This window comes from Aureobasidium pullulans (genome assembly GCF_000721785.1).
Source record: "Aureobasidium pullulans EXF-150 unplaced genomic scaffold scaffold_11, whole genome shotgun sequence".
NCBI lineage: Eukaryota > Fungi > Ascomycota > Dothideomycetes > Dothideales > Saccotheciaceae > Aureobasidium > Aureobasidium pullulans.
This window is the reverse complement of record NW_021941031.1, coordinates 640,429-664,492: the sequence shown is the minus strand read 5'-3', so window position 1 is coordinate 664,492 and position 24,064 is coordinate 640,429. Positions and strand designations below refer to the sequence as shown.

At 50.6% G+C, this 24,064-nt stretch overlaps 12 protein-coding genes across 12 annotated transcripts; 9 read left to right on the top strand and 3 right to left on the bottom strand.

Annotated features, from left to right (window-relative positions):
* The first annotated feature begins 1,093 nt into the window (after positions 1 to 1,093).
* Positions 1,094 to 2,740, top strand: M438DRAFT_346502 (uncharacterized protein). The gene is made up of 3 exons (XM_029905690.1): positions 1,094 to 1,345; positions 1,405 to 1,585; positions 1,637 to 2,740. Exons 1-3 carry the CDS (start codon positions 1,271 to 1,273, stop codon positions 2,506 to 2,508), a joined length of 1,128 nt encoding a protein of 375 aa, XP_029759747.1. The 5' UTR covers positions 1,094 to 1,270; the 3' UTR covers positions 2,509 to 2,740.
* A 351-nt stretch (positions 2,741 to 3,091) lies between these two features.
* Positions 3,092 to 3,769, top strand: M438DRAFT_336159 (Sm-like ribonucleo protein; the record flags this gene model as incomplete). Its single annotated transcript, XM_029903862.1, has 4 exons — positions 3,092 to 3,221; positions 3,303 to 3,371; positions 3,426 to 3,541; positions 3,596 to 3,769. The coding sequence occupies 4 exons, from the start codon at positions 3,092 to 3,094 to the stop codon at positions 3,767 to 3,769; spliced, it is 489 nt and encodes a 162-aa protein (XP_029759746.1).
* Positions 3,675 to 4,764, top strand: M438DRAFT_35928 (uncharacterized protein). Its single transcript, XM_029907324.1, has 2 exons — positions 3,675 to 3,972; positions 4,290 to 4,764. Exons 1-2 carry the CDS (start codon positions 3,766 to 3,768, stop codon positions 4,602 to 4,604), a joined length of 522 nt encoding a protein of 173 aa, XP_029759745.1. The 5' UTR covers positions 3,675 to 3,765; the 3' UTR covers positions 4,605 to 4,764.
* On the top strand, positions 4,765 to 6,688 carry M438DRAFT_35929 (uncharacterized protein). Its single transcript, XM_029907325.1, has 2 exons — positions 4,765 to 4,773; positions 4,828 to 6,688. The coding sequence occupies exon 2, from the start codon at positions 4,979 to 4,981 to the stop codon at positions 6,584 to 6,586; it is 1,608 nt and encodes a 535-aa protein (XP_029759744.1). The 5' UTR covers positions 4,765 to 4,773; positions 4,828 to 4,978; the 3' UTR covers positions 6,587 to 6,688.
* A 949-nt stretch (positions 6,689 to 7,637) lies between these two features.
* M438DRAFT_346500 (uncharacterized protein) lies at positions 7,638 to 8,750 on the bottom strand. The gene has a single exon (XM_029905689.1). The coding sequence runs from the start codon at positions 8,529 to 8,531 to the stop codon at positions 7,956 to 7,958; it is 576 nt and encodes a 191-aa protein (XP_029759743.1). The 5' UTR covers positions 8,532 to 8,750; the 3' UTR covers positions 7,638 to 7,955.
* Positions 8,751 to 11,105: 2,355 nt separating this feature from the next.
* On the top strand, positions 11,106 to 13,189 carry M438DRAFT_346498 (putative L-ornithine aminotransferase Car2). Its single transcript, XM_029905688.1, has 4 exons — positions 11,106 to 11,358; positions 11,543 to 11,862; positions 11,915 to 12,622; positions 12,675 to 13,189. Exons 1-4 carry the CDS (start codon positions 11,145 to 11,147, stop codon positions 12,858 to 12,860), a joined length of 1,428 nt encoding a protein of 475 aa, XP_029759742.1. The 5' UTR covers positions 11,106 to 11,144; the 3' UTR covers positions 12,861 to 13,189.
* Positions 13,190 to 14,316: 1,127 nt separating this feature from the next.
* M438DRAFT_356234 (uncharacterized protein) lies at positions 14,317 to 14,961 on the top strand (the record flags this gene model as incomplete). The annotated part of the gene is made up of 1 exon (XM_029907087.1): positions 14,317 to 14,961. One exon carries the CDS (start codon positions 14,317 to 14,319, stop codon positions 14,959 to 14,961), a length of 645 nt encoding a protein of 214 aa, XP_029759741.1.
* Positions 14,962 to 15,050: 89 nt separating this feature from the next.
* On the bottom strand, positions 15,051 to 16,044 carry M438DRAFT_381118 (uncharacterized protein; the record flags this gene model as incomplete). The annotated part of the gene is made up of 2 exons (XM_029908894.1): positions 15,051 to 15,800; positions 15,853 to 16,044. Coding segments are annotated over 2 exons (564 nt in total), but the record flags the coding sequence as incomplete, so codon positions are not given.
* A 1,830-nt stretch (positions 16,045 to 17,874) lies between these two features.
* On the top strand, positions 17,875 to 19,885 carry M438DRAFT_298808 (uncharacterized protein). The gene is made up of 2 exons (XM_029902004.1): positions 17,875 to 18,555; positions 18,617 to 19,885. The coding sequence occupies exons 1-2, from the start codon at positions 18,021 to 18,023 to the stop codon at positions 19,705 to 19,707; spliced, it is 1,626 nt and encodes a 541-aa protein (XP_029759739.1). The 5' UTR covers positions 17,875 to 18,020; the 3' UTR covers positions 19,708 to 19,885.
* A 40-nt stretch (positions 19,886 to 19,925) lies between these two features.
* M438DRAFT_320775 (ribosomal biogenesis regulatory protein) lies at positions 19,926 to 20,713 on the bottom strand (the record flags this gene model as incomplete). The annotated part of the gene is made up of 1 exon (XM_029902889.1): positions 19,926 to 20,713. One exon carries the CDS (start codon positions 20,711 to 20,713, stop codon positions 20,111 to 20,113), a length of 603 nt encoding a protein of 200 aa, XP_029759738.1. The 3' UTR covers positions 19,926 to 20,110.
* Positions 20,714 to 20,990: 277 nt separating this feature from the next.
* M438DRAFT_275193 (uncharacterized protein) lies at positions 20,991 to 22,112 on the top strand (the record flags this gene model as incomplete). Its single annotated transcript, XM_029900768.1, has 1 exon — positions 20,991 to 22,112. One exon carries the CDS (start codon positions 20,991 to 20,993, stop codon positions 22,110 to 22,112), a length of 1,122 nt encoding a protein of 373 aa, XP_029759737.1.
* A 492-nt stretch (positions 22,113 to 22,604) lies between these two features.
* On the top strand, positions 22,605 to 23,975 carry M438DRAFT_275487 (branched-chain amino acid aminotransferase; the record flags this gene model as incomplete). Its single annotated transcript, XM_029900785.1, has 4 exons — positions 22,605 to 22,644; positions 22,710 to 22,742; positions 22,802 to 23,565; positions 23,679 to 23,975. The coding sequence occupies 4 exons, from the start codon at positions 22,605 to 22,607 to the stop codon at positions 23,973 to 23,975; spliced, it is 1,134 nt and encodes a 377-aa protein (XP_029759736.1).
* Between the last annotated feature and the right edge of the window lie 89 nt (positions 23,976 to 24,064).

The following is a 24,064-nucleotide window of genomic DNA, read 5'->3' as shown; positions in this document are numbered from 1 at the left end:
GTATGGATCTCATGGTTTGAGTGACCGAGCACAAGGATCAATGGACCGGAAATAATCGCACGTGTATAAGCAACCTCGTCAACCCAGCGAGAGAGACCCTTTCCAAAATGCAGTAGGGGTATCGCATGGAAGCTTTAATGGCCAGCGTTTCGAGCGGTAGAAGGCAGGGGTCCTTGTCTAATTTACTGCCCTGCAAACTGTCATACAGCACCCATCAACGGGAGTGCTGCCAGTCATGGGCGACCACTGCTTCAGATCTCACCAGCGGTAACTCCTGGCGGCAAGCCTCGAAGGCTAGCTGTGGCTGGGTGATGTGGCACTGTGGCACAGTGGCTAAGCCCTGTCGTACCTGCATGAAAACAAGGAAACTGGCAAAAGGCAAAGTCGAGCTTGCCAACACATGATGGAGTAATCACGAGAGATCGTGGAAGGCGCTCGCGAGTAAGACATGAATTGAATCGTAAAGCTTGCGGATGATGTCAATCGGTAAAGTGATATCAAGGGATCGTCAGGGCACGTTGGAGGAAGAAAAACAAGCAAGGTTCCGACTAGTTTGCAAGCAAGCGACTGCAGGGCGGTGGGAGCAACGGTGTGGATCTGGGGAAGCTCGGATGTGCTCCCACTGCGATTCACAGCAAAAGGAGAGCTGTAACACAAAGGAGATGAAGCATTGGAGGAACTGCGTTCGACACATCGCTTTGAAACAGAGACATAAGCCATTGAATGCAGAAGTCCTGATCTCATTTATCCAACGGCAGGAGGAAAAGGCTCGTCGGCCGCCGTTGCCAGCTATCAGTGTTCCTGCACTGGACCGCTAAGCGGGAAGCCAGCGCCATTAGCGGCCGAGGGATTAAGTCGATCATGGTCACGAAAGCTACGTGGGTTATGTGGATAGTGCACGCTGGTGAATCAGGAAATGGTGGAAATGTGGGAAACTGGCTGGCAGTCTAGGCCGACGTAGGCACGGCATCGAGCGATTAGTGTGGTCAGAAAGTGAAAGAAGAGGCGTGACCGCATCGTAACAGCCTTCCTCGGCGGGAATTTAAGAAAGAGCTCGCGCATGCATCGTCACTGCGCATCCTTGACCAGCCATCAACACCTGCCTCCGAATTACCTTACTTCTCCCTCGCGTCTACATCTACCATCCACATCCCCTCATCGATAGTCGTTTCATTCTCCACACTCCAACCTCGTCTTACCGTTCCTCGTAAACGATCACTATCTGGTATCCTACTCCCAAGCATCTACCATCTACGCAATCATCATCACAATGAAGTACGCACTTTCTCTCATCGCCGGCAGTGCCGTCCTCGCTGCCGCCCAGGAGGGTCTCAGCGCTTGCGCTGTAAGTCTTCAATCTATCAAGATCTTCCAATTCGCAATGCGCTAACACAATGCGCGCAGCAAAACTGCTTCACCAACATGGTCACCATCGCTCAGACTCAGTTCGGCTGTGCCACTGGCGACGTCTCGTGCTACTGCAACCACGCCAACTTCGGCTACGGTGTCCGTGACTGCGCCAACGAGGCTTGCGGTGCCGCTGATGCCGCTCAGGCCATTGGCTTTGCCAACAGCTTCTGTTCCGGTATGCATCATCTCAATACTCTCGCGAGCGCCAATACTGACTCTTTCTCAGCTGCCGTTTCTCCTAGCACCGCTTCTGTCGCCTCCATCCTGAGCACCATCTCCGGCTCAGGTTCTGGTTACGCATCAGCTACCTCTGCCGGCGCTGCTGCTGCTAGCTCTGCCGTAGGCGGTGCCGGTGCCGCCTCCTCTGGCGCCCAACAGTCGTCAGGCAGCACCTCGTCTGCCGTCACCACCTCTGCTTTGGTTGGCACCATCACCTCGGGCGGTAGCACCATCCCTACCACCACTGGCTTCTCTACGATCTACTCCGTCGTTCCTATCGTCGGTGGTATCGTTGGTGGTGCCTCCAGCGCTGGCTCGTCTGCCGCTTCAGCTGTTTCTTCCGGTGCCTCATCCGCTGGCTCAGCCGCCTCTTCTGGTGCCTCGTCTGCCGCAGCCGCCGCCTCTTCTGGTGCTTCATCCGCCGCCTCGGCCGCCTCTTCCGGTGTTTCCAGCGCTGCATCTGCTGCCAGCTCCGCCGTTTCTAGCGCCTCTGCTGCTGCTTCCTCGATCGTTTCCAGCGCTTCTGGTGCTGCTTCTTCGGGTGCCTCTTCCGCTGGTGCCGCTGCTTCGTCGGGTGCCTCTTCCGCTTCTTCGCGTGCTTCCTCTGCCGGATCTGCCGCTTCTTCGGGCGCTTCCTCTGCTGGAGCCGCTGCCAGCTCTGGTGCCTCTTCCGTCACCTCTCGCGCCTCAAGCGCTGCTTCCAGCGGTGCCTCTGCTGCCAGCTCTGGTGCTTCTTCGGTCACTTCCCGCGCCTCGTCTGCCGCCGGAGCTGCTTCCAGCGCTGCCTCGTCCGTCGTTGCCACCGCCGGCGCCGCTCCCATGATGACTGCTGCCCCCATGTTCGGTGCCGCCGCCCTTGCCGCTTTCATCCTGGTTTAAGCAAAAAACAACAGCAGGTGCTCTCACTCAAAGTCTCCCAGCACTGCTACGAGTTACGAAGATTTGCTTTACCAGCGTCGAATGTCTTTAAGTTAATATCGGCCTGGGTCATCGATGTCAATGAGCATGGAAAGCGACATTGGCTACGGCGTAGGGAAACGAAGAAAGCTCTTCTTCTAGTTGGAACAGCTTCAAAAACCTAATGTGTACTCCTTGAAATGAATATACCCTCTTCCTCATTTATGATAACTTGCCTGTCTTGTGTGGTGAAACGACTCAAAATCAACTGTTCTTGTCCTCCGTCCAGTCTACTCGGCATGCCGCCAGAATATCGATTGGGTCATCATGTAAAAGAACCCATACAGCATTCATCGTAACTCTTCAGCCGCTGTTGTCTACTGTGTCTTGGTTACTTGTAACTTACCTATTCACAAGGCTGCAGTGAAGTACTCTTCGATTCACGTGATCAAACCGTAGGGCTGAAGCTCTCACCAAGGCACGTCATCCAATCAATCGCGCTCGCGGTATGGAAAGTTGAGCGACATCAATACAGATCGTAGCACTTCCGAAACAATCACATATCATGGAGAACATGAACATGCAGAACGCACCTCCGCCGCCACCTCTTGGTGGAGGTCAAATGCCCCCGCCGATCCCCCAATTGCCTCCGCAAATGTTCACGACCGCAGCGCAACTACTTGACTTGACCGACAGTGAGCATGCCCTGCGCCATCGCAAGAGCTGTACTTCACCTCAAGAAAGAGACTGACCGGGATGTTTGACTTGGCGAATAGAAAAACTCATGGTTTCGCTTCGCGACGGCAGGAAACTGATTGGTGTCTTGAGAAGTTGGGACCAATTCGGTATGGGGATGCGCTGCGGAACATACTGGCATCGCAGTCGTTGACAAGACACAGGAAACCTCGTTCTCCAGGACACAGTGGAACGCCTCTTCGCCCAAAATCTATACGCCGATGTCGACCGTGGTCTCTTCCTTGTCAGAGGAGAGAACGTCTTGCTGCTCGGCGAAATCGTACGATCAGCTTTCTCATACCACGACTCTACAGCCACTGACGTTGCGCTACAGGATCTGGACAGAGATGATTACGTCCCCCCAACCTTCCAACAAGCACCCCTGGATCAAGTCTTCGAACTACACAAGCAAGAGCAGGCCCAAAAAAAGAAGCAGGAGAAGATGAGACACAAGAAGTTGGCCGCCTACGGTTTCGAGGGCGAGCATTCTGGAGAGGCCATCTTATGAGGTGCTCCATGAGATATGCATGGGAGCCTTGTACACTTTGCCATGAGCGACAACCGTATGGTCAAGAAGACCTGCCTGCACGTTCGACCTCCTATCGACACCATGCATCGAGCCTGAAAGTCATGTTAGGGCCAGGGTGCCGCGACCTCCAACAGTCCCTATCTAGGGCCACACAGAATTCGCCGTTGGGTACTCACTATCAGGTGCGTTGGCATTCTTCTTATGCTGTATTCGCCAAAACCAGGAGGGCTCATGCTCTCTAGTTTCGAAGCAGTTCCATGCTCCATTTATTTGGCAAGCAGGTGCATGAACCTCAGTTGATCATTAATGAAAACTCATGACACGTAACATGCCAGTATTCTTCTCCTTGTGCCTTTCTGTATTGGGTACCTCTTATAAAGTTGTTGTTGATGTCCACACATAGTCATCGATCGCCCAGATATTCGAGTCTCAGGTTAAGCTATGTAAATGTACAATGCCACCACAACACTGAGAAATATCTGATAGAGCATCTTACTAGGTAGACTTTGAGCGGACACACGATACCCAAATTGGTTCTTGCCACCGGATAGCTACCCAGCTGGTGAGAAAGAGTGGAGCATGCTTCCATGAGAATGTTGCAGGAAGCCTCGAAGGACACATACCTGAGGAAGGTACGAGAGAGCGGGCTCGCGAGCTTGCGGGTATTCTAACCCGCTCCGCTCTCAATAGCCACTGTCGTCTTCACATCGCAGAAAGAGCAACCAACCTGGACCAACATGAGGAAAGATCGATCCTTTGGCTTTCGTGCTCGTGCCTCTCTCAGCTTGGACAACCCATCTCTGCTTCAACCTGACGCATCTCCCAACATCCTTCGAAGACAACGACGACATATTGCATTACTGGACGATTATTCTTCGATTCGACATTACAAGTGCATTCTTAATAGCTCTTCTCTCAAAACACAATCCGGTTCTCGACGCTTCATCCGCACCTAGGTTCGACATCGACCCGTGGACTTTCGTGTATGTCGCTCGACCCGTTCACTTTCACTCACTATGGTAGTAACACAGATGCAGCTGCTTCTACGATAATTACTCACTTGAGAGTTTTCTGCTTGCATCGCGATTGTCATTCTACCGATACAGACGCTGCCGCCCGCTCAATCTTGTTGCTTCGCTCGCGGTCCTTTGTTCGGCTTGACCTCAATTGGACGTTCATCAGCAAATCATGACGCGTCCCTATTACAAAAATCCTGTCCTTGCCGACTACAATGAGGATATAGATCAGGCTCTGCGAGATGACACTTTCCCAGGACGTCTTTCACTTCTAACAGCTCCAGAGACCCGCTGTCCCGACTCACCTGGGCAGCGCCCGACGACGGAACATAGATATGTCACCCTAGTGAACAGAGTCATACGTAGTCAGTGGCCAGGGGCAGAGTTGGCTGCCTATGAGGTAGACAAGATGATGTCAAATTATCTGTACCAATACCCCATGCGCAAATGGGTCATCGACCCCAAACATGCCGAACTTGCGTACGACACGTTCCTTGCAAGAGAAAGTCTCCGCAGACAGGGTCGCTCCATTTATGACGAGAACCAACCTCACTCCCCGTGGTCTAGAGAAATATCAGCCTCGGCTATCCAACATGCGCGCATCAACAGTGCGCCCCCTCTGCCCGGAACAGATGCTCTTGATACTGCAGCCAGCTCCAGGCCCGACCCTCTCGAGCCTACAGGGGAGAACCCTTATGCCGACCTTGACACGGAGGTGGTCTCTCCACGCTTCAAGAAGGAAGACTCGATACTCAAAGCACCCCCTCAGGATGAAGATAGTAACTATGAGAAACCCTTTACCGCTGACGGGCTTTCTCAGAACGTGGACGGCTCCGAACCTCAACATATGCTGAACCAGACTGTGAGCACATCTTCAGGAGAGCGATCAGAAACTCGCGAGTCGTCATCCGAGGCAGGGTTTGGAAGTGATAACAGATCTGCTACTATCGATGAAATTCCTCCATACATGGGAAACCCTAAGCCCAAATGTCTGTTGGAAGCACTTGCCCGCACAAAAACACGGCGGGAAAGGAGTATTGACGAGTTTCCTTGGCGCCAGACTTGGGCGAAGAATGCCCCGACACATTGGGATGATACAATCTATCCAGGAGAGCGTCTCAAGGAACTGAAATCAGTGCATGAGCAAAATGAATTCTTGGCGCTGGAGTATGGAGCATTCGACAGCACAAACTACAGGAAGAAAAAGCAACCCTCGCATCTCAAGACCGGTTACCACAGTCTTCAGTTCCGCGATCAAGGATTCAGATACAAATACAAAGATCTGATCGACTTCGAAAGTGCTAGAAAAGCAATCAAAGCCATCCTCAGCCATCATCCAAACATGTCTCAAGGAGCCCTCGAGCGGTTGTCTGAAATCGAGATCTACTATGGCTCCAAGCATTCAGGAACAGGACTCAAGCCTTTCTACTTCTCGCTTCTAGATTCAGTCCGCACCCGCATCCAGATATCATCGAGCGAGATTTTTTCACTCGTCGAAGCTCGACGTATTATCGACTTCGCCCCTGATTTACTATCTAGAATCACCCTCCTGCGAGTACTCGCTGTAGGGGATGGCATCCTTGACGAATTCGATCTTCGTCACCGTCTGATGCTGAATGGCAACTACGTCAATCTTGAGAATTTGCGCAAGCGTTTGGAAAACGCTCTTGGTATCGAGATGCATCACTACATCAACAAGAAAGACATGAAGTCAGTTGCGGAGGTCAAAAAGTGGTCTGATGTGAATCATCGCCACTTCCAGGAATTCCAAGAGTTTTAGAAGGTCCGAGGTCTTGTATCCTGTGAGACGCAGAAAGAAAGAAAGGTCACTGGGTTCGAAAAGTTGGGAGAGAAACCGGTGATGCAGGAGGCCGAAGCAGAGGCAGAAGACGTCATGGAGGTTGATGGAGAGATGAATGAGAGGTACGTTGTTGAGAAGAAGACAAAGAGGAAAGAAACTGACCAAGAACCAGTTTCGTTGGCAGTTCGTCGGCCGACTCAGGCTCTGATGAAGAGAAGTCCCCAGGCGTCGAATGCACAGTCGTTTCATGGTACCGCCAAAAACAAGAGATACGAGAGGTAGAGAGGGTTTGGAGATGCAGGAATTGGGCCGGAAGATAGGAAACCAACTGTCACTACAAGAAACTGTCACCAGAATGAACCATCGCTACAATGACAAAAAGCTTGGTTCGAATATTCTAACCATGTAATGTGCCAGTGGAAGTGACAGAATTTTGAGTCGAGAGTTCTTTGTAACGCATCTCATATCAAACGGATCATGCTACCTGGACAAATAACTTGCGTTTTGACAACCATAAGGTGAAGCATTTTGCTTCTAGCCGTCATTTCAATGAATGCTTCGCCGTTGACCGAAAATCATCTTTAGGTTTTGTAGCGATGTAACTACATGTTTGCAGTTGTCAAAATGTCTTCGATCAAACATCTTGAACTCTCATCGGTATCGCTGGAGTTGATATGACACGGCTTTTGCAGGATGTGTAACCTCACAAACACTCAAGGTATATCTATAGGAAGTGAACCAAGAAATGTATGGAATAAGCCGAGTCTAGGTGGTTTCCAAGTCCTAGAAATATGTACTCAGAGGCCAATTGCAGTATGACCCACAGCCATTGCCCACCACCCAAGAATACCAGCAAGGTCATCTGGTGAAATCTGTGGCATTTCGCCTTCGACAGAAAGTGCTTCCTTCCACCTGAGGAGCAATGTTTTGCACTGCAGGATTGCGTTGGATTCTATGGCCAATGTAGTTGGAGAAATGCATAATCGCGATGCAAATACCAAATATGACTTTACGTTCTATTCAGCTATCCATGCATTGAATCCTGTAAGTATGAGATTGCAGAGATGTCAATTTCGAGAGAAAAGCTCATGGATCCACAGTTCTTGTGTCAATTGTTCTCTATGCTACCTGTCCTTAACCTTTCGAGCGGGCTGTAACGAAAGAAGAGAGCTTAATAAGAAAAAGTCGACGATCGTGGCAGAGACGTTGCTTTCGGGTTTAGAGACCATGTCGTCGTGAAACTCTTGCGGAAAACGCTCCACAATCTTTGCTATTGCCGTGGAGGTGTCCGTGGTAGTCAGGCCAGACTACGATTTATATATCTGCTTGCTTGTTGGCCTCGATGCCATTAGTTGATTACGTTAACAGGTCTTTCCGCCGTCATCTGCATAGTCCTTACAATGAAGACATCCATGTCTATGTATTTGTAGTCCCATAGGGGAAGGCATTTCTTGATGCTCAAACTTGGGATATATGCCTTATACATCTTGTGTTCTTCAACAATTTCAATTTCGACGCCTGTTGTCTGATCAGAGTACACGTGGTAAATTTCTCTGCGCCGATTCTTCTGGTGGAAACCGGTTGCTGAGCGATCATGCGCAAGCGAGTCTCTGATCCACCAAGTCTTTGACGTATTGCTGTCAACAGTTTTCGAACGTTTCTTTGGTTCTTCTTCATGCGAATATTTCTCTGGATCAAGTTTCGCGTCTTCTGGATCCTTAAGATCGTCGAACCAATGAGCACACGATGTCTCAGACGCGCCACGTTCAAGCTCAATTCTTGGTTTGTGAGTTGCGTGAGGGGTTTGACTAGCTGAGAGGGCTGCTCGGCGATGCTTCTCCATGACTATGATAGCAGGCAGAGGAGGCGGGTTTCGCCGGTCGTGTGAGGAGTTGTCCAAGCGACCGTTGCCTTGCTGCTTCATGGGTGGTAGGGGAGGCGGTTGGGGCTGGTCATTTGAGGACTTGTCCACGCTAGCGGTGCCTTGCTGTTACGCGCTGCGAGGAGAAGCTACGCCTTGCTGATCGATGGGAGACTTGTCCATGCGAGCGGTATCTTGGCAATTGTCTCTGCTAAAACAAGGAGCGCGAGGTGGTTTGTCGTGGCAGCGCTGGATTTCCTTGAAAAGCCGTATCTTTAGTCGTCATCTCCGCAAGCAGGAGACGCGCGGAGTGTTTCGTTGCGGCGCCAGAAATAGTATGTATGAGAGGCGTGATGTCCTTGCTCATCGCAGCGAGGGGACGAAAGGCTCGATGGTCTGGCGCGGCGCCAGTGATGAAAGTCCTCTCCACATGTGCCTCCACCAATGCAGGGTGCTGCTAGGATGTAGATAACCACGACAAGAGGGCTTGGAGTGTGAAGGCAGAAAAAGAATCGCAACTACTCATCCCTGAGTCGAACCGTGGTCCTCCGCACTCAACCCATATAAACCCTCAGGATTGATTTGTTACCATAATCCTCTGGGTTGGCGCAATGGCTTAACCACACTCATGATTTGATAAAACTCATCCGAATTTCCGACACGTAGTCTTAAATCAATTGAGCCAGAAAGTAGCTGTTTCTGGTGGCATAGATCAAGGAAATTTGTCTGAGGGATTTTCCCAAGAGCTTTCGAGGCTCAGGTTTTTTTGTTGTTTTTGGAAGGGTGAGTTCTTTTTGGATTTTGAAAAGGAGAGTTGCGGTGCTATGTTGGAGCCATCGCGTCAAAAAAACCACGAGGGTGATCGGCCGTAAGCATGAGCCTGCATGAGCCTGCATGATGCCGACTGAGAGCTATGAATGGTTGCAAGAACGCAAATCAGCGTGCTGGCAGCAGCTGCCATCCGAACCTCGGCATGGTTTATACACAGAGGTTCTTCAGACCACATGAGTAACCACCCATGAACTGCAACACAATTGTTTGACCGGAAAGGTCCGCAACAAAGCCAGACCAGAGACTGAGAAATCCATAAAACTTTGTTGCCTGGGTGGAACATCACAGCAAGCCTGAGAAGCATTGTACGAGTCAAAGCTAGGGTTGTACGACATAATGCGAGGCTCCGAGCTGACTGTGGTGGAGGTATCTATACCTTCACAAGCCTTATCTTTGTTTGTTGATTGCCGGGTCCGGACATCCGCGTGAAACATATGGCGGTTTCCAGAATTGAAATAAGGTGTTGGTAGATATATAGGCAGAGACTGGGAGGTCATGTCAGCCTCATCTATAACCTGTCGCTCCTAAGCACCTTACCACCCGTAGGTTAATACAGAGCCGACGTTCGTCATGACTTCCTCGACCTCACTATCGTTCGAACAAGATACAGTCCTCCTTACAAACCACGATATCTATGATGCAGAGCTTGCTCTGTCAGTCCTGCCTCAACGACACCCACTCCAGACCTTTTCCGACCAGATCAAGAACAGAGTACACAGACTGGCTGTGTATGCTGCCATAGCAAGCACAACGATAGCTGGCAAGGACATTGAGCTTCGAAACTTGGATGCTACTTCTGGCAAAGCATACTGCTCTGGTGCGCGGCAAGAGATTGCAGTCCACTGAAGCATCATCCCCGTGTGCTGATGTCTGTCACTGAAACTCTTGTAAAAATGCACGATGATTTTCGAAAGGAGAGCTAGGTCCAAGGAGAGAGCATCAAATCGTCACTCTCTGTGGACGACGTGCTCTTTCTCAATATCTTTGTGCATTTTGATGAGTGGAACGGTGAGTATCGCCGCGGCTTGAGAGGCTGAAAGGCCACACAATGATGAGCCCGGAGCATACGTTTGGTAGCATTTCGACTACGAAATGATGGCAAGTCGTCCTTCAATAACGGCAATTCCAGATACTGTAGATGCTGACCATGAGCAGCATACTGTGACACGTCTACTCAAGACATGTCTATTGTACATTGGAGCTGCTATCATCGAGATCGTTTTGGTTGTCGTACTCGGGCTGAGCGTCTTGGTAAACCAGTAGAAAGAGATGACCTCGTGAGCATCTCTATCAGTCAAGGAAATGGCCAGGAAGGGAAAGTGCTGGCCGACGTCGTGGCCTTCCCCGCGAAGGATCAGGGCGATGGTTTGGAGAAGAGATGCTTTAATCCTTCTGTCTTCGTTATCAGATCTATTCTTGAGCATTCAGAAGAAGATGAACGATAAAACTGATCATTGCATCAATGCAAGGAGTCTCGTCCGTGATCGCTTCTATCAAGATCCGCAATCGGCGTCTGGCGCGTAAACAGATAGATTATTATTATCATTAGCAAACCGATTGGTCAAGAAACAAATCCGGGGCCGGGTGCTCGTCAACTCTTGCGCTTAGGAGAACACTTCCATCTTCAAGACCGCTATGCGCAGGTATAGCCTGTACCAATTTTCCTAGCTGGCGAACACGTTTTCACTACAAATTCCTTCTTTTCTCAGCGTTCCCCTCTCTCCTCTTCTCTATCTTCCTCGAGAACCAACTTTCCTGGCATCGTTTGCTGCAACTACCCGTGTCCTACTTACCTAAGACCCCTCTGCCCCGCGATACCCCACCAAAACAATTTATTCATCAAACATGGCTCCCATTGCCATCCACACCAACCCCAAGGACTCGCTCAATGCTGAGGCCGAGTCCTTCAAGCCTGTTGGAAACAAGCAGGTCGACCCTTACCACTCTGCCACATCTGCCACCGCTATCGCTGCGGAATCAGCATATGCCGCCCACAACTACCACCCATTGCCGGTAGTCTTCTCGAGAGCCCAGGGTGTTGATGTTTGGGACCCGGAAGGTACGTTTTGCAGGTCGGAGGCGTGAGCAAAGCGATTGCCAAAATGGACAGGCGCTAGTCTGAAGGGAGTTCTGCTTGTGCTAGACTCTCAACAGATCCGACCCAATCCTGATCACATTGATGCATTGCGACGGCCACCCCCCGACAAGCCGTGACTCTGAAGGAGTATTCTGACAAAGAACAGGAAACCACTACCTCGATTTCCTCTCAGCATACAGCGCCGTCAACCAAGGTCACTGCCACCCCGAGCTCGTAAAGGCCCTGGTCGCCCAAGCCTCAAGACTCACCCTCAGCTCTCGCGCATTCTACAACGATGTCTTCCCCCGTTTCGCCGAGAAGGTCACATCAATGTTGGGCTTTGAGATGGTTCTGCCTATGAACACTGGTGCTGAGGCTGTTGAGACCGCTGTCAAGATTGCACGCAAATGGGGATACAAGGTCAAGGGCATTCCTGAGAACAAGGCTTGGGTCTTCTCTGCACAGGAGAACTTCCACGGCAGAACAGTAAGCACAATCTGTGTCGGTTTTTGCAGACAGTATACTAATCTGTATCTAGTTTGCCGCCATCACCATGTCCACCGACCCTGAATCCAGAGACAACTACGGCCCTTACCTGCCCAACATTGGCTCATCCAACCCCACCAACGATGAGCCCATTCGCTACAACAACGTCTCTGACCTTGAGAAGGTACTCGAGGAGCATGGCAAGAACACAGCTGCCTTCTTGGTCGAGCCCATCCAGGGTGAGGCAGGTATCGTTGTGCCCGACGAGGACTACCTTAGAAAGGTGCGCGAGCTGTGTGACAAGCACAACGTCCTCATGATCTGTGACGAGATCCAGACCGGCATTGCCCGTACTGGTAAGATGCTCTGCCACGAGTGGAGTGGTATCAAGCCCGACCTTGTCCTTCTCGGCAAGGCCATCAGTGGTGGTATGTACCCCGTCTCTGCTGTTCTCGGCAAGAAGGAGGTCATGCTCACTGTCGAGCCTGGCACTCACGGCTCGACTTACGGTGGTAACCCTCTTGGTTCTGCTATTGCCATCAGAGCTCTTGAGATTATCGAGGAGGAGAACATGGTTGAGCAGGCTCAGATCTTTGGTGAACTCTTCAGACAAGGTCTTCGTGATATCCAGGCCAAGAACTCGATGATCTCCCTCATCCGTGGCAAGGGTCTGCTTAACGCCATCGTCATTGACGAGAGCAAGACCAACGGCCACAGTGCCTGGGATCTCTGCATGTTGATGAAGGAGAAGGGTCTCTTGGTAAGAAAAGCTTCGCTAACGGTGATGAAACAACAGGCTAACGTCGTTGCAGGCCAAACCCACTCACCAGAACATCATCCGTCTGGCACCACCTCTCGTGATTTCCAAGGAGCAAATTGAGACCTCTTTGAGAATTATTGGTGAGGCAGTTGATGAATTGCCAAACTTGAAGGGCAAGAAGGAGGAGCACGTCCTGCCTCCAGGTGAAAAGAACGTTCACATCGGCGTTGACAACTGAACCCGGCCGGGATGATTCGATGACAGAGGAGTACGTCGCGGCTGCACGTAAACCTGTACGTCGGCCTGCACCTACACCTATTAACGTTTCCGCCATGATGCCATGATGCCAACCCCCAGCATATTTTATCGATTTTGTAGCGTTCGAGTCAGGACTCTGCATGGATACCCCGTTGAGAGAAAGCTGCAGTCCGCATGGGATGGTTGGGTGTTTACCACCATTTTCGTACATTTCGTTCGAGAAGCTCCAGCGAAAAACCATAGAAGTCACAGAGATATGGATCTACGTAACCTACCAAAATGCGACCGAAAGAACTTGAAGAACCAGAATCAACGTAGAATCAGGCGCAACTGAGACAGCCGTCAAAAGGTCCTTGGGGTAGTTTTGCTAGACTCTACCGAAGAAGTATGAACACATGTGACATGTCGGCCACGGCCCAGAGCGGCGTAGAGGAGCCTATCAGCAAGCTGGTGAAGGTCGCTTGCAGTGCTTTGCGATATGCGATAGCAGTTTGTGATAAACCGCCACGCCTTCATAACGTGCTGAAGCACTTCTAGGCCAAAGGTTGAGAGCGCCCAGCATCTTCTTGCGCGCTAGTCTTCCGCGTAACTTTGTTCGTGACCTTCCCCAGAATCAAGTTAGCGGCCCGATTGTGTAGGGTAAATTGATTGTGCTGAAACCGAAATCGTTCGATGCCAGTCAAACCGCGGCTTGAGCGTCGCAATCTGTTGAGACGGGAATATTGTACGGGAATGGAGAACCGCGATGCAGTCAGTGATTGGTATCATTAGAACAGCGCATTAGACAGACTCTTGATTTGGCTGCATCCTTCTGAGACTCTCTGCAAGGCCAACGACCAGGGCTCGTCGCTCTAGCCGTGGCTCTAGCCGTGGCGGAGAAACGACCGTTGCTGATCTAGTCAGGGGGAGTTGGTCTGGGCTCAGAAAGCGGACGACTCGAAGGCGTATTCCCTCTGAAAGAGCTGACACGGGCTGGAGGCTTGCAGCATGTTCGATAAAGCATCGAAAAATCAATTTAAAGCGCTAGGAGTGAATGGTGCTTAGCTTGAGAAGTGCGGACGTATCTAAACGACCGTGCTTTTGGTCCTCCCCGTCCTCAACTGCCAACGCCAACCCTCTTCTTGAACGACGCATTGCGCCTTTATCGTAGCGGCTTTTTCTTGTCCTCCTCTTATATCCTCGCGACCCCTCTTTACCGTCTTCGACTGGTTGTTTTCTCGACGCATCTGTGCAACGTATCTCAGTGTGTGCACTGCCAATCCCAGCGATATCATCGACCATCCACACCACCGACGCAAGAGCCGCTGCATCTCCGCCTTCCTCGCTCACCCCCTGGCCATCTTCTTCCGTCGACATCACATAACGACCACATCGCCCTCCGATATCAATATCATCATCTTCGACCACACTCGACGACCAATCATCCACAACTCACAATGGGCTCTTCCAAGTACAACCACCTCGAAGATGAGGTGACTTTCGGTGCAACCGTCGACACTCCCACCAAGTCCCAGAACCACCTCGCTCCCAATGTCTTCGACACTCCCAAGTCGCTCAGCCCCGTCGTCACAGTCGACGCCCCATCGACACCCGACGAGCAATTGACTCCATTCTACGCCGCCCCCTCGGCCGAAATTTCTCGCCAGACTTTGTCCGCCGGCTGCCACAGCGATAACGACCTCGAGTCCGCCCGTAAGGAGGGCTACTTCATCACATCGAACCCCGTCGCCTCAGACCTCAACCTTCCAGCAGACATGGCCAACGTGTCAGCAGTTCCCACTGGTTCAAGATTGAGCTTCGACGGCCGCACCAAAGAATGCACAATGTGGCCCACCAAGCAGACACTCCGTAACCAGGATCAGGCCGAACGAGCCAAGCGCAGAGCTGCCAGATCGTGCGGGTGCAATGGCATCAATGCATGGTGGAGCAGCATGAGCAAGAAGCAAAGACTCATGTTCCAGGTCTTGATCGCTGCCTTCATCGTCGCCGTCGCTTGCGGTCTCGGTATCGGTATCAGCAAAGCTGTCGGTGCTGGTGTTTTTGCTGGCAAAGGTCAATCCAAGCCCATTGCCGACGCATAAAAGCCTCTTTCTCGTTGTCGTTTTTTCTTCTTTCCGAGTTTCCCTTTAACCGCGTTCTTGCTTTCGAGCGTTGATGTTTGTTGTCGTCGGGCCTTCATGGCTATTTTTCTTCTCCTTCCTCATGTTTTCCTTTTTCTCTGTCGATTACATTGTATTGCACCTGTGGCAGTGATGCATTGATGTGGCGTTTGGTGGCTGGAGACCCTCGAAGGGCTATGGTATCGGAGTTTGGGGTCGTGTACAGAGGAGCCTTATTGGGTATCCGTGGACCTTGCAACCAGGGCGGGTGTCTGCCTAACATTAAGAATATGATCTTCCATCCGCTTGACCGCGGATTCTTTCCTGCACTACAATATCGTCTTCGTCTCATGTCTTGCGTCGTAAATGTAATATGCCATGGCGTTTCGTACCTAAATGTCTACATGTCTTGTTGTCGTCTAAATGTGTTGTCGTATATGTGTTTTCACTCACTTGGGCTTGTTCTTGACATCTTGGGCATGCACATTGACACGATTGTACATCCACTTCAAGCAAAGCGTGCTAGCAGTCATGACCACAGCACTACCCGCGAAGAGACCAACCCTGCCGGCAGTACCCAAAACATCAAAAATGGGATAAGGATACCATCCATTATGCTTGTAGCATTCCTCGACCCAGAACCAGTAGGAAACGGCGATACCGCTGCTGATGCCCAGAGCCGGCAATACGGAAACAGTGTATGGTGGGGAGAAAAAGAGGAGGTCCAGGATCAGCGCTATCGAGGGTGCGGCGTGGAAGGAGAAATCGGCTCCAAAGGGAATCCTGGGGGCCCAGTCTGGGAGGACGAGGGTTTCGTCGATCTGAGGTGTGGTCAGTGTCATAGCATTCCATGTCGATGTTGATATGACATACACCCTTGAGACCCCAGTATAAGATACTAATCAACACTTCCATAGGAGCACTAGTAACGGACAAAACATTCTTAATCCTGAATAGCTTTGTCGACAATGTCAAGTCTGCCAGCAGACCGATGATGAAAGTCAATGTTGCCAGACTCAAACCCAGAATAGTCAGGTGTTGGAAGTGTCGGCCATAGGAATCGTTTACTGGGTTTGGATTGGCCTCGAGCCAGTAAAAAGAATATGCGAAACTGGAAAGACCGAGAAGCTGTGAACATGATTAGGAACCAGTCATCACCACTCCTCAAGTCATAGAGGTATATTCATACATGAAGAGCAGCACTAGCGCCTTGAGAAGGCGATTGAAGCCTTTGCTGTGGATGGCGTTGAAGAAGCCTCTGTGCGGTTTTGGAAGACATGGTAATAGTTATCGATACATGTGCTGTAGTTTCTAACAAGTCAAGTTCCGTTCTGACGATCTACAAGAGGAGGAAAGACTCTGCTCACAAAAAACGCGGATATGGTGACGTTTATTAGTGAGCATGGCATAATGGGCATTTCTAAAATCCGGGTTTCCCGGCCACACCGGATGCTATGGCATCCGAAAGACCGTGGGCTGTCATCTGTTCGCCGGGAAGTTGACAGGCCGGTTGCTTTTCTGATGCATTATTGAGACCTGCCTGCTAGAAATGTTGATCTAGACTGCTTGTATTTGCTATGAGAGCGAGTGAGTTGTGTGCATGTGGTTTTGCTCGATGGCAATTGGATGACTGCGAATTTCGATCCTGTCCCCCGCCATCTCTTAAAAAAGATCTCAGATCTTGTGTGCAAAAGTTTGGCACAAAAGTGGCTGTCGACGTGCAAGGCACTTTGCAAGGTCAGAAGTTGTTCGAGGACGAGTGTCGAACCATAGAGAGCCCTTTCTCCTTGAACAATATCTATTCTGTCGAAGGTACGGAGTATTGTGCAATCTGATAGATACTTACATCCCACGAGTGGCGTTACGGCTGGAGGACGGATATGAAAAGCTTTTACAGACACGGGCAAAATTGAAGAGCTTCACGACCTTCAAACAAGCTCGCAGTCTTGACAGTCTTTATTTCAAGCGAACATGTTCTCTGAGGTAATGCATGTACAATGCTAGGGAAAACATGTTCGCATGAAGATGCGCAACCCTGCTCTAGACCGTTTCCTTATCTCGGGCTCATCGGGTCATTGATAAGAAGCCTATTTGCAAGCCTGTGGCCGAGGTGCACTTTCACATCAGGGCTGGTATTCATCATGTACCAATCTGAAAAAATCCATCTACGATGCTTTCCAACCCGTGATATCGAACATCGTTTTGGAAACGCGAAGATACCAATGACCTGGAAAATTGCTGGTTCTAGGATGTATATTGTGCCACATTGAAGAAGCACGCCGAGCCATCTCAACACAACATCCCCAAACATGCCGCGGAGCAAGCCACCGACTGCAGGCAACGAGCCAAAGAAACGATCACGTACTGGATGCCATGGGTGCAAGAATCGAAAGGTCAAATGCGACGAAGCAAAACCACGATGTTCAAATTGTGTAAAACTCAATGAAGAATGCGACTACTCTCTCAAATTGCAATGGGGAGGTCGCAGTAAAAAGGAGCAGAATGCCTTTTCAGCCATGGCCAACGCGACCTCTGGATTTTCTACCATCAATTTTGCTGCTCCTGGTGCCTCACCTGCTGCTGCTGTACCCTCATCGGCTCAGACGCCATCTGGATCAGAAGGTCAATATTCTACACCAGATGTCACAAACAGAGATAGCAGCAGTAGGGTTGATACACAATCGACATCTTTCAACCATGAGACCGAACAGGAAGCTCAGTCAAGCTCTTATACAAGTCGGCCCTCAACATACCCTGAGCCTCCCAACTCATACTCCACCTTACCTCAATTCGCTCTTCCAAATCCGTATCATTCCATGAACCCTCCAACAGGACAACATTACCGAAGTCCTAGTCTCACGCGTCCGCCATCACCATATGATTTTGCGTGGTCTTCCGAAGACAGGACCAAACGAGTCAGACTGGATACTGGTGACGGCCCACCTCGCAGTCTTCCCCCTCTGTTTCCTCGACCTGGACTTCCGGAGCCTGTGGGATCGTCCTTCTCACCATATGATCAACCATCTCCTGGAGCAAGTTATATGTCTGTAAACTCTGCACCTTCACCTCTTACCCCAGGTTCTTCTAGTGCTCATGCATCGCCCGGATTGAGGAGGCTTTCTGTGAACTATCTACTTTCAGGTCCTGCTGGAGACCATGCTAGTCCTAGATCATCCTATGATAGATTCGGTGGCTATCGCAAAGTCGAGGATGGCTGTACAATCTATGGATACGATTATGGGCTACCAGACCTGGACATACCTAAGAATGATGACAACGGTGCTATCAACCCACAGACACCTGCGGCATCCATGCAATCGCCTAGTTTGTCTGATGCTGCATGGTCACCATCACAACTCTATGAGTCGCCATTGGAGAAGCCTGCCTTTGAGAGAGGTGGATATTATGCTCGTCCTGTACCGATACGAATACCTTTGGAGCTCGAACCTTTACCCGCTCAACTCTCCGACAGTCCGATGAACTTGATATACTTCCATCACTTTTTGAACCACACCGCTCGTATCTTGGTACCTCATGATTGCCCTGACAATCCTTTAAAGTCCACACTCCCACGCAGTACGTTACGACAACAACCGAATTATCAATTCGAAACCTTTACTGACATGTTCTTTCGCAGTCGCCGTACGCAATCCAAATCTACTGAATCTCCTCCTCGCCTACTCAGCATCCCACCGTGCCCGCCTCCTGTCTCATCCAGAACCGGCAAATCGCATAGCAACCTGGCTCCGCGATGTCTTCCCTTCCCTCCGCCACTCCCTCTCCTCAAACTCACCTATTTCCAACGCCACCCTGACCACCGCAATCATGCTCGCCTCCCGCGAATGCATAAATCCGGACAGCCTTGACGTTTCTATCCCATGGCAACAACACCTCAGCATAGCACGCCAAATCATCATTTCCAGAGGAGGCTTGAAAGACAAAGGCGACAATGGAGATCCATTTGTCAATTTCCTGGCTAGATGGTTTGCATATCTCGATGTCATTGGCAGTTTGAGCGGATTTAGGAATGAAGCGCCATTGGATGATTGCTACATGTCTTTTGATCACGACGACGACCATTCCGACGACGCGTATGGTTTCACCATCGATTGCTTTTTCGGGTTTACGAATTGTTGCATCAGTCTATTAGCCCGTGTGGCCAGATTGGCCAGACAATGTGGCGCCCAACGTATCGATGAAGAAGGCAATATCGACATTCATTGGCAACCCGGGAGTGAGATATTAGAGCAGGCTGAGTCGTTGAAGGAGGAATTGAGTCATTCGCGCCATCACATTCAACGAGGATGTCGACATTCCAACACCGGCACTGAAGAAGATCAAACACACTCCGAGCGCACTCGTCTGGAACTTCAAGAAATGGTCTCGGTCAACGAATCTTTCCATCTCGCCGGCCTGATACACCTCCACCGCCGCGTCTTCTGTCTTCCCTCTTCCTCGCCTGTGATCCAGGAAAATGTCAAACTGGTCTTGAAAGCGCTTTCCGGTGTTCGCAGAGGAGGTACCGCGGAATCTTCCCTCTTGTTCCCCATGTTTAGTGCTGGGTGTGAAGCTACGGATCCAGCAGACAGAGAAGCCATCTTGGAAAGGTTGAAATTGGTGGAAGGGTTGGGAATGACTTATGTGAGGAATGCACGGAATCTCATGGAGAAGAGTTGGGAGACGGGGAAATCTTGGGAGGGTTTGGTGAAGGGGGAGTTTTTGGGGTAGAGAGAAAAATATGGCGAGATGTGTACATGTGTCTCTTCGAGCATGTAGGAGATGGCTGAGTGTGTTAGCTCTGAGTATTAAGCATTCTAAAAGCGATGAAAGGTGTACTGGGTGACAAGATCTCGCCGGCATGTGGGAGCGAGAATTGGTCCACAGATCACCTCACCAAGGCATCCCCTGTGTACAACGACCTGAAGGTACAAAAGAACTTGAACATGAAAAGGGTAGAGAGACAAGACTTTTATTGGTTGTGATAGATACGAACACGCAGAGCAAAACACTCTGATGTGAAAGAACAATGTTTTTCCCCCTGACCAATCGAACCGTAAAAACGCCATCGCTGTGCATATCCGAGGCAGAGAAAGAAAGGATGAGGTGGTGCAAAGAAGAGAAGAGCAACTCATCACGACTTGTTGGGAGCGTTTCTGCGCTCGTTTGCGCGCATCCTCCTCTCGTTGCGCTTGACACGCTCCACTCTCTCCTCTCTTCTCTCCTTTCTGGCATCGTGCTCACCACCATCCTTTCTGCCCTTCTTCTCGTCAACCTCGACCAGCCAGTCGTTCTCGCCATCCTTGTTCTTGCCCTTGTAACCGTACTTGGGCAACCATTCGCCAGAGGCTTCGTCGTAGACCATCTTGCCATCGCGCTTCTTGTCCTTGATACCCTTCTTCTTTGCGAATTCTTGCCATTTGGTCATGGGCTTGTCGGCGGGGATGGGCTTTTCGCGGGGAAGGTGGGTGGTGGGTGTGGGTAGGCCGAGGGTGACACTGGTGCTGTCGTCTGATTTTGTGATGGGGCAGGTGGACAGGAGTTGGTTGATCAGGGCTTGGGCGCAGTCGCGGGCGGCGGACTTGATGTCGGATTCGCTGATGGTGCTGACGGGAGGGAGAGGGTTTGTGTCGTTGCAGAGGAGGTTGCCCAGGTCGAATGTGTATGGGATGGGTTTGGCGACTGTGACGGGGAGGCGAGGTTTGGAGCCTGTGGACACGTCGGTGTCGATTTGCATTTCGTCGATGCTCATTGTGATTTGAGTGTGTGAGGATTGTGTTGTTGTGGTATTTGAAGTGAGATGATAAAAAAGACCAGTCTTTCTTTGATACAAGTTTGCGGCGAGCGAGCGAGACTTTCTTCGATAAGAGACGGCGATTAGATCTTTGGCTTCTTATCGTTATCAGATCTTTCCCTGGAAGGACGCTCGGGCAAAAAGTGGGGCTCCTTAACAAATAAACAAGACTTGCGAAACATACACGACGACGGCTTCTCGTTCAAATCACAAACACACCATGTCGTTCTTGTCAGGCTTCTATAACCGCCTTTCGGGCACCTTTGCTCGGCCGAATGAAGGCGAAACCGGCGACATGACTACTTCGAACCCAGCCCAGTCGGATGCGGCCAACGAGAACGATGCATCAAGCCGCACTCTCTCTCCCGAGGACGACCAAGGAGATGTCGAGACTCCTGAGAAAGCTCCTATTACTTCGCGATCGCGTGTACCGCCGACACCGTCATTCGCTCCTCCAGCCACTCCATTCGCCGGACAGGCCTCACCAGTCGTCAACCAAGCAGCCGCCGAGCAACTCATGCGCGAGGCCGAGTCCTATGCCACAACACCCGCACTGAGAAATGCACCTACACCATTCTTCGGCATCTTTGCCCCACCGCAAACCCCAGCTGCGCGCAACTTGTCACCAGTCAGAGCTCAAGCAGCAGAGCAACAACTCATGCGCGAGATGCTAGGGGATGTTCCCGAAACACCTGCCACTGTCCAGACGAGAGCAAGAGCTACTCCCATGACATTATACAAGACACCCGCCATGTCACAATCCACACCGGAAGAGCCAAGCACAGAGCAGAGTATACAAACAGATGCTTTCCAAACACCGTCTGTCATGCCATCTAGGCGCCAACGCCGCAACCACTCGCCAATCCAAGAAGAGTCCGAAATCGTCTTTGCAGATGTGGAAGCGGTAGAAACACAATCACAAAGCTCCTCTACATCATCCATCGACGCAGAAGAAGAAGAGGAAGAGCAGGAAGAGGAAGCAGCAGAGCAAGAAGCCCCCTCATCATCACCCTCTGCAACCTCGTCCCCAAAAGCACCCATCGACATGGATCTCTCTTCAGCAGACGAAAACGACACATCCACAACTTCCATCGAATCCAGCGATGACTCGGACAAGAAGCGTCGTATCACCACCATCTCCACCACAACAAAAACTCGCAGAAACCAACGATCATCGCGTCCCAATCAACGCATAACATCAAAAAGCTACGAAGACAACAGAAGAACAAGAGTGCAGAAATCAACAAGACCGGGCGTCAGCAGAAGTGTCAGTGGAAGGGAAGAGTTGCTGAATAGAGCACGCAAGCGATATCACGATCGCAAGGCAGATGGACTGTTCTGATTTCCTTTTTCTGTAAAAACAATAAATACATGCGAGCATGGGAAGTGGAAGCATTTATTTGGGCGGATCTTTGGAAGCGGCGGCATATCAATCTCTGGCTTATGATACCCTTTATGCCTGGGAACATCTTCATTTTCTGGTCGATACAATTTTCTTTTTTCTTTTTGTTGTTTGTAAGAGGAGCTGCAATCTGCCTGGTGTGTTTGCATAGCAAGATCTCTCTCATCGAGAGCCACATTTTTCGTATCTTCGTACAAATCATTGCCTGTTCGAGTTTGTGGACGATCGGAAGAAATAAACAATCAAAAAGAAGAAATAAGCTCGGAGTGAATCATCTTCAATGGACCCTGATGGGTGGAGATGCGTCACGCCCCACGCCCTACGGAAGATTGATGCTACTTTTTGTTTCCTGACAACAACTCACCGACCTTTCTCTCACCTCAATTGATTTCAAGACTTGGTTCAATCTGACACTCGAATCACTGCGCAAACATGGCTACTTCGTTCCCTCCTCCTCCCGTCAGCACCATTGGTATGCGGTTCTAGCACCTCACATCCGCATACCCCGCCATAGCTAACACAACGACCAATTCACAGACTGGGACAACATTGGCTTCCAAGTCCGCGAAGGTATGCGCATAACTGTCCCCTGTCGCAACTCACAAGTCCTAACTCTTCCTCCTACACAGTAAACGGCCACATCGAATCCACCTTCTCCAAGAAAACAGGCCAATGGACTCCTCCCAAATTCGTCACCGACCCTTACCTTCGCATTCACGGCATGGCTCCCGGTCTCAACTACGGCCAACAATGCTACGAAGGTCTCAAAGCCTTCCGCACACCCGATGACTCGGCAATCACCATCTTCCGCCCTTCCATGAATGCGAAACGCATGCAACATTCCGCCTCTTTCGTCAGCATGCCCGAAGTCCCCGTCGAGCATTTCGAGAACTGTGTCAAAGCCGCTGTGGCATTGAATGCGGAATTCGTACCTCCGGCTAGAACTGGGGCGGCCATGTACATTCGCCCTTTGCTGTTTGGATCTTCTGCGCAGTTGGGCTTGTCTCCACCCGAGGATTATACCTTTGTGGTTTGGGTGTTGCCTGTAGGTGTTTATCACGGTGTTCATTCCGTGCCTGCTCTTATCCTCGAAGATTTCGACCGCGCTGCTCCTCATGGAACCGGATCTGCCAAGGTCGGCGGCAACTATGCGCCTGTGTTGAGGTTCAGTGAGCGGGCCAGAGCTGATGGGTTTGGCATTACTTTGCATTTGGACTCGAGGACGAGAACGGAGATTGACGAGTTCAGCACTTCTGCATTCTTGGGTGTCAAGAAGGAGGGAGAAAAGACTACTATTGTGGTTCCTGACAGCAAGAACGTCATCGAGAGTGTAACCGCAGACAGCGTTTGCGATATCGCCAGAAGCTTTGGTTGGACTGTCGAGAAGAGAGCTGTAAGTCCTGTCTGCATATCACTACCACCAATCTCCCCTGCCCTCCATAATCCTCCTTCGCCTATTCCATCCATTCATCCTTCTCCCGCACATCTTACTAACCACTTCAACAGATCAACTATGACGAGCTATCAACATTCAACGAAGTCTTCGCAGCCGGCACAGCCGCAGCCCTCGTCCCAATCAAATCAATCACGATGAAATCCCGCAACGACACTTTCACCTACCTCGACTCCGACGAGCCCGGTCCCGCTTGCCTCAAACTTCTCGACAACCTAAAGGGCATCCAGACCGGTAGATACGAAGACAAGTTCGGCTGGAACGTCAAGGTCGAGCAAGTGCAGAGGAGTGAATTTGAAGGCGAAGCAAGAGATGAGACTAAAGGTGGTAATGTTGATAAGATGCCTTAGATGGAAGGGAAGTGAAGGGTGAGGATGATTGATAAGAGTACTTCCAAATCTTGGACAGGGAAATACAAACCGTGGCATGGAATGAGGGA

Excerpts from the sequence above, each read along its gene's own strand:
- M438DRAFT_346498 (XM_029905688.1), top strand. The coding sequence starts at position 11,145 with ATGGCTCCCATTGCCATCCACACCAACCCCAAGGACTCGCTCAATGCT. Across the intron at positions 11,359-11,542 it reads TGATGTTTGGGACCCGGAAG|GAAACCACTACCTCGATTTC; the intron begins GTACGTTTTGCA and ends GACAAAGAACAG. Across the intron at positions 11,863-11,914 it reads AGAACTTCCACGGCAGAACA|TTTGCCGCCATCACCATGTC; the intron begins GTAAGCACAATC and ends ATCTGTATCTAG.
- M438DRAFT_346502 (XM_029905690.1), top strand. The coding sequence starts at position 1,271 with ATGAAGTACGCACTTTCTCTCATCGCCGGCAGTGCCGTCCTCGCTGCC. Across the intron at positions 1,346-1,404 it reads AGGGTCTCAGCGCTTGCGCT|CAAAACTGCTTCACCAACAT; the intron begins GTAAGTCTTCAA and ends CAATGCGCGCAG. Across the intron at positions 1,586-1,636 it reads TGCCAACAGCTTCTGTTCCG|CTGCCGTTTCTCCTAGCACC; the intron begins GTATGCATCATC and ends ACTCTTTCTCAG.
- M438DRAFT_346500 (XM_029905689.1), bottom strand. The coding sequence starts at position 8,531 with ATGAAGCAGCAAGGCAACGGTCGCTTGGACAACTCCTCACACGACCGG.
- M438DRAFT_298808 (XM_029902004.1), top strand. The coding sequence starts at position 18,021 with ATGTCTGTAAACTCTGCACCTTCACCTCTTACCCCAGGTTCTTCTAGT. Across the intron at positions 18,556-18,616 it reads AAAGTCCACACTCCCACGCA|TCGCCGTACGCAATCCAAAT; the intron begins GTACGTTACGAC and ends GTTCTTTCGCAG.
- M438DRAFT_35929 (XM_029907325.1), top strand. The coding sequence starts at position 4,979 with ATGACGCGTCCCTATTACAAAAATCCTGTCCTTGCCGACTACAATGAG.
- M438DRAFT_35928 (XM_029907324.1), top strand. The coding sequence starts at position 3,766 with ATGAGGTGCTCCATGAGATATGCATGGGAGCCTTGTACACTTTGCCAT. Across the intron at positions 3,973-4,289 it reads CGTTGGGTACTCACTATCAG|GTAGACTTTGAGCGGACACA; the intron begins GTGCGTTGGCAT and ends GCATCTTACTAG.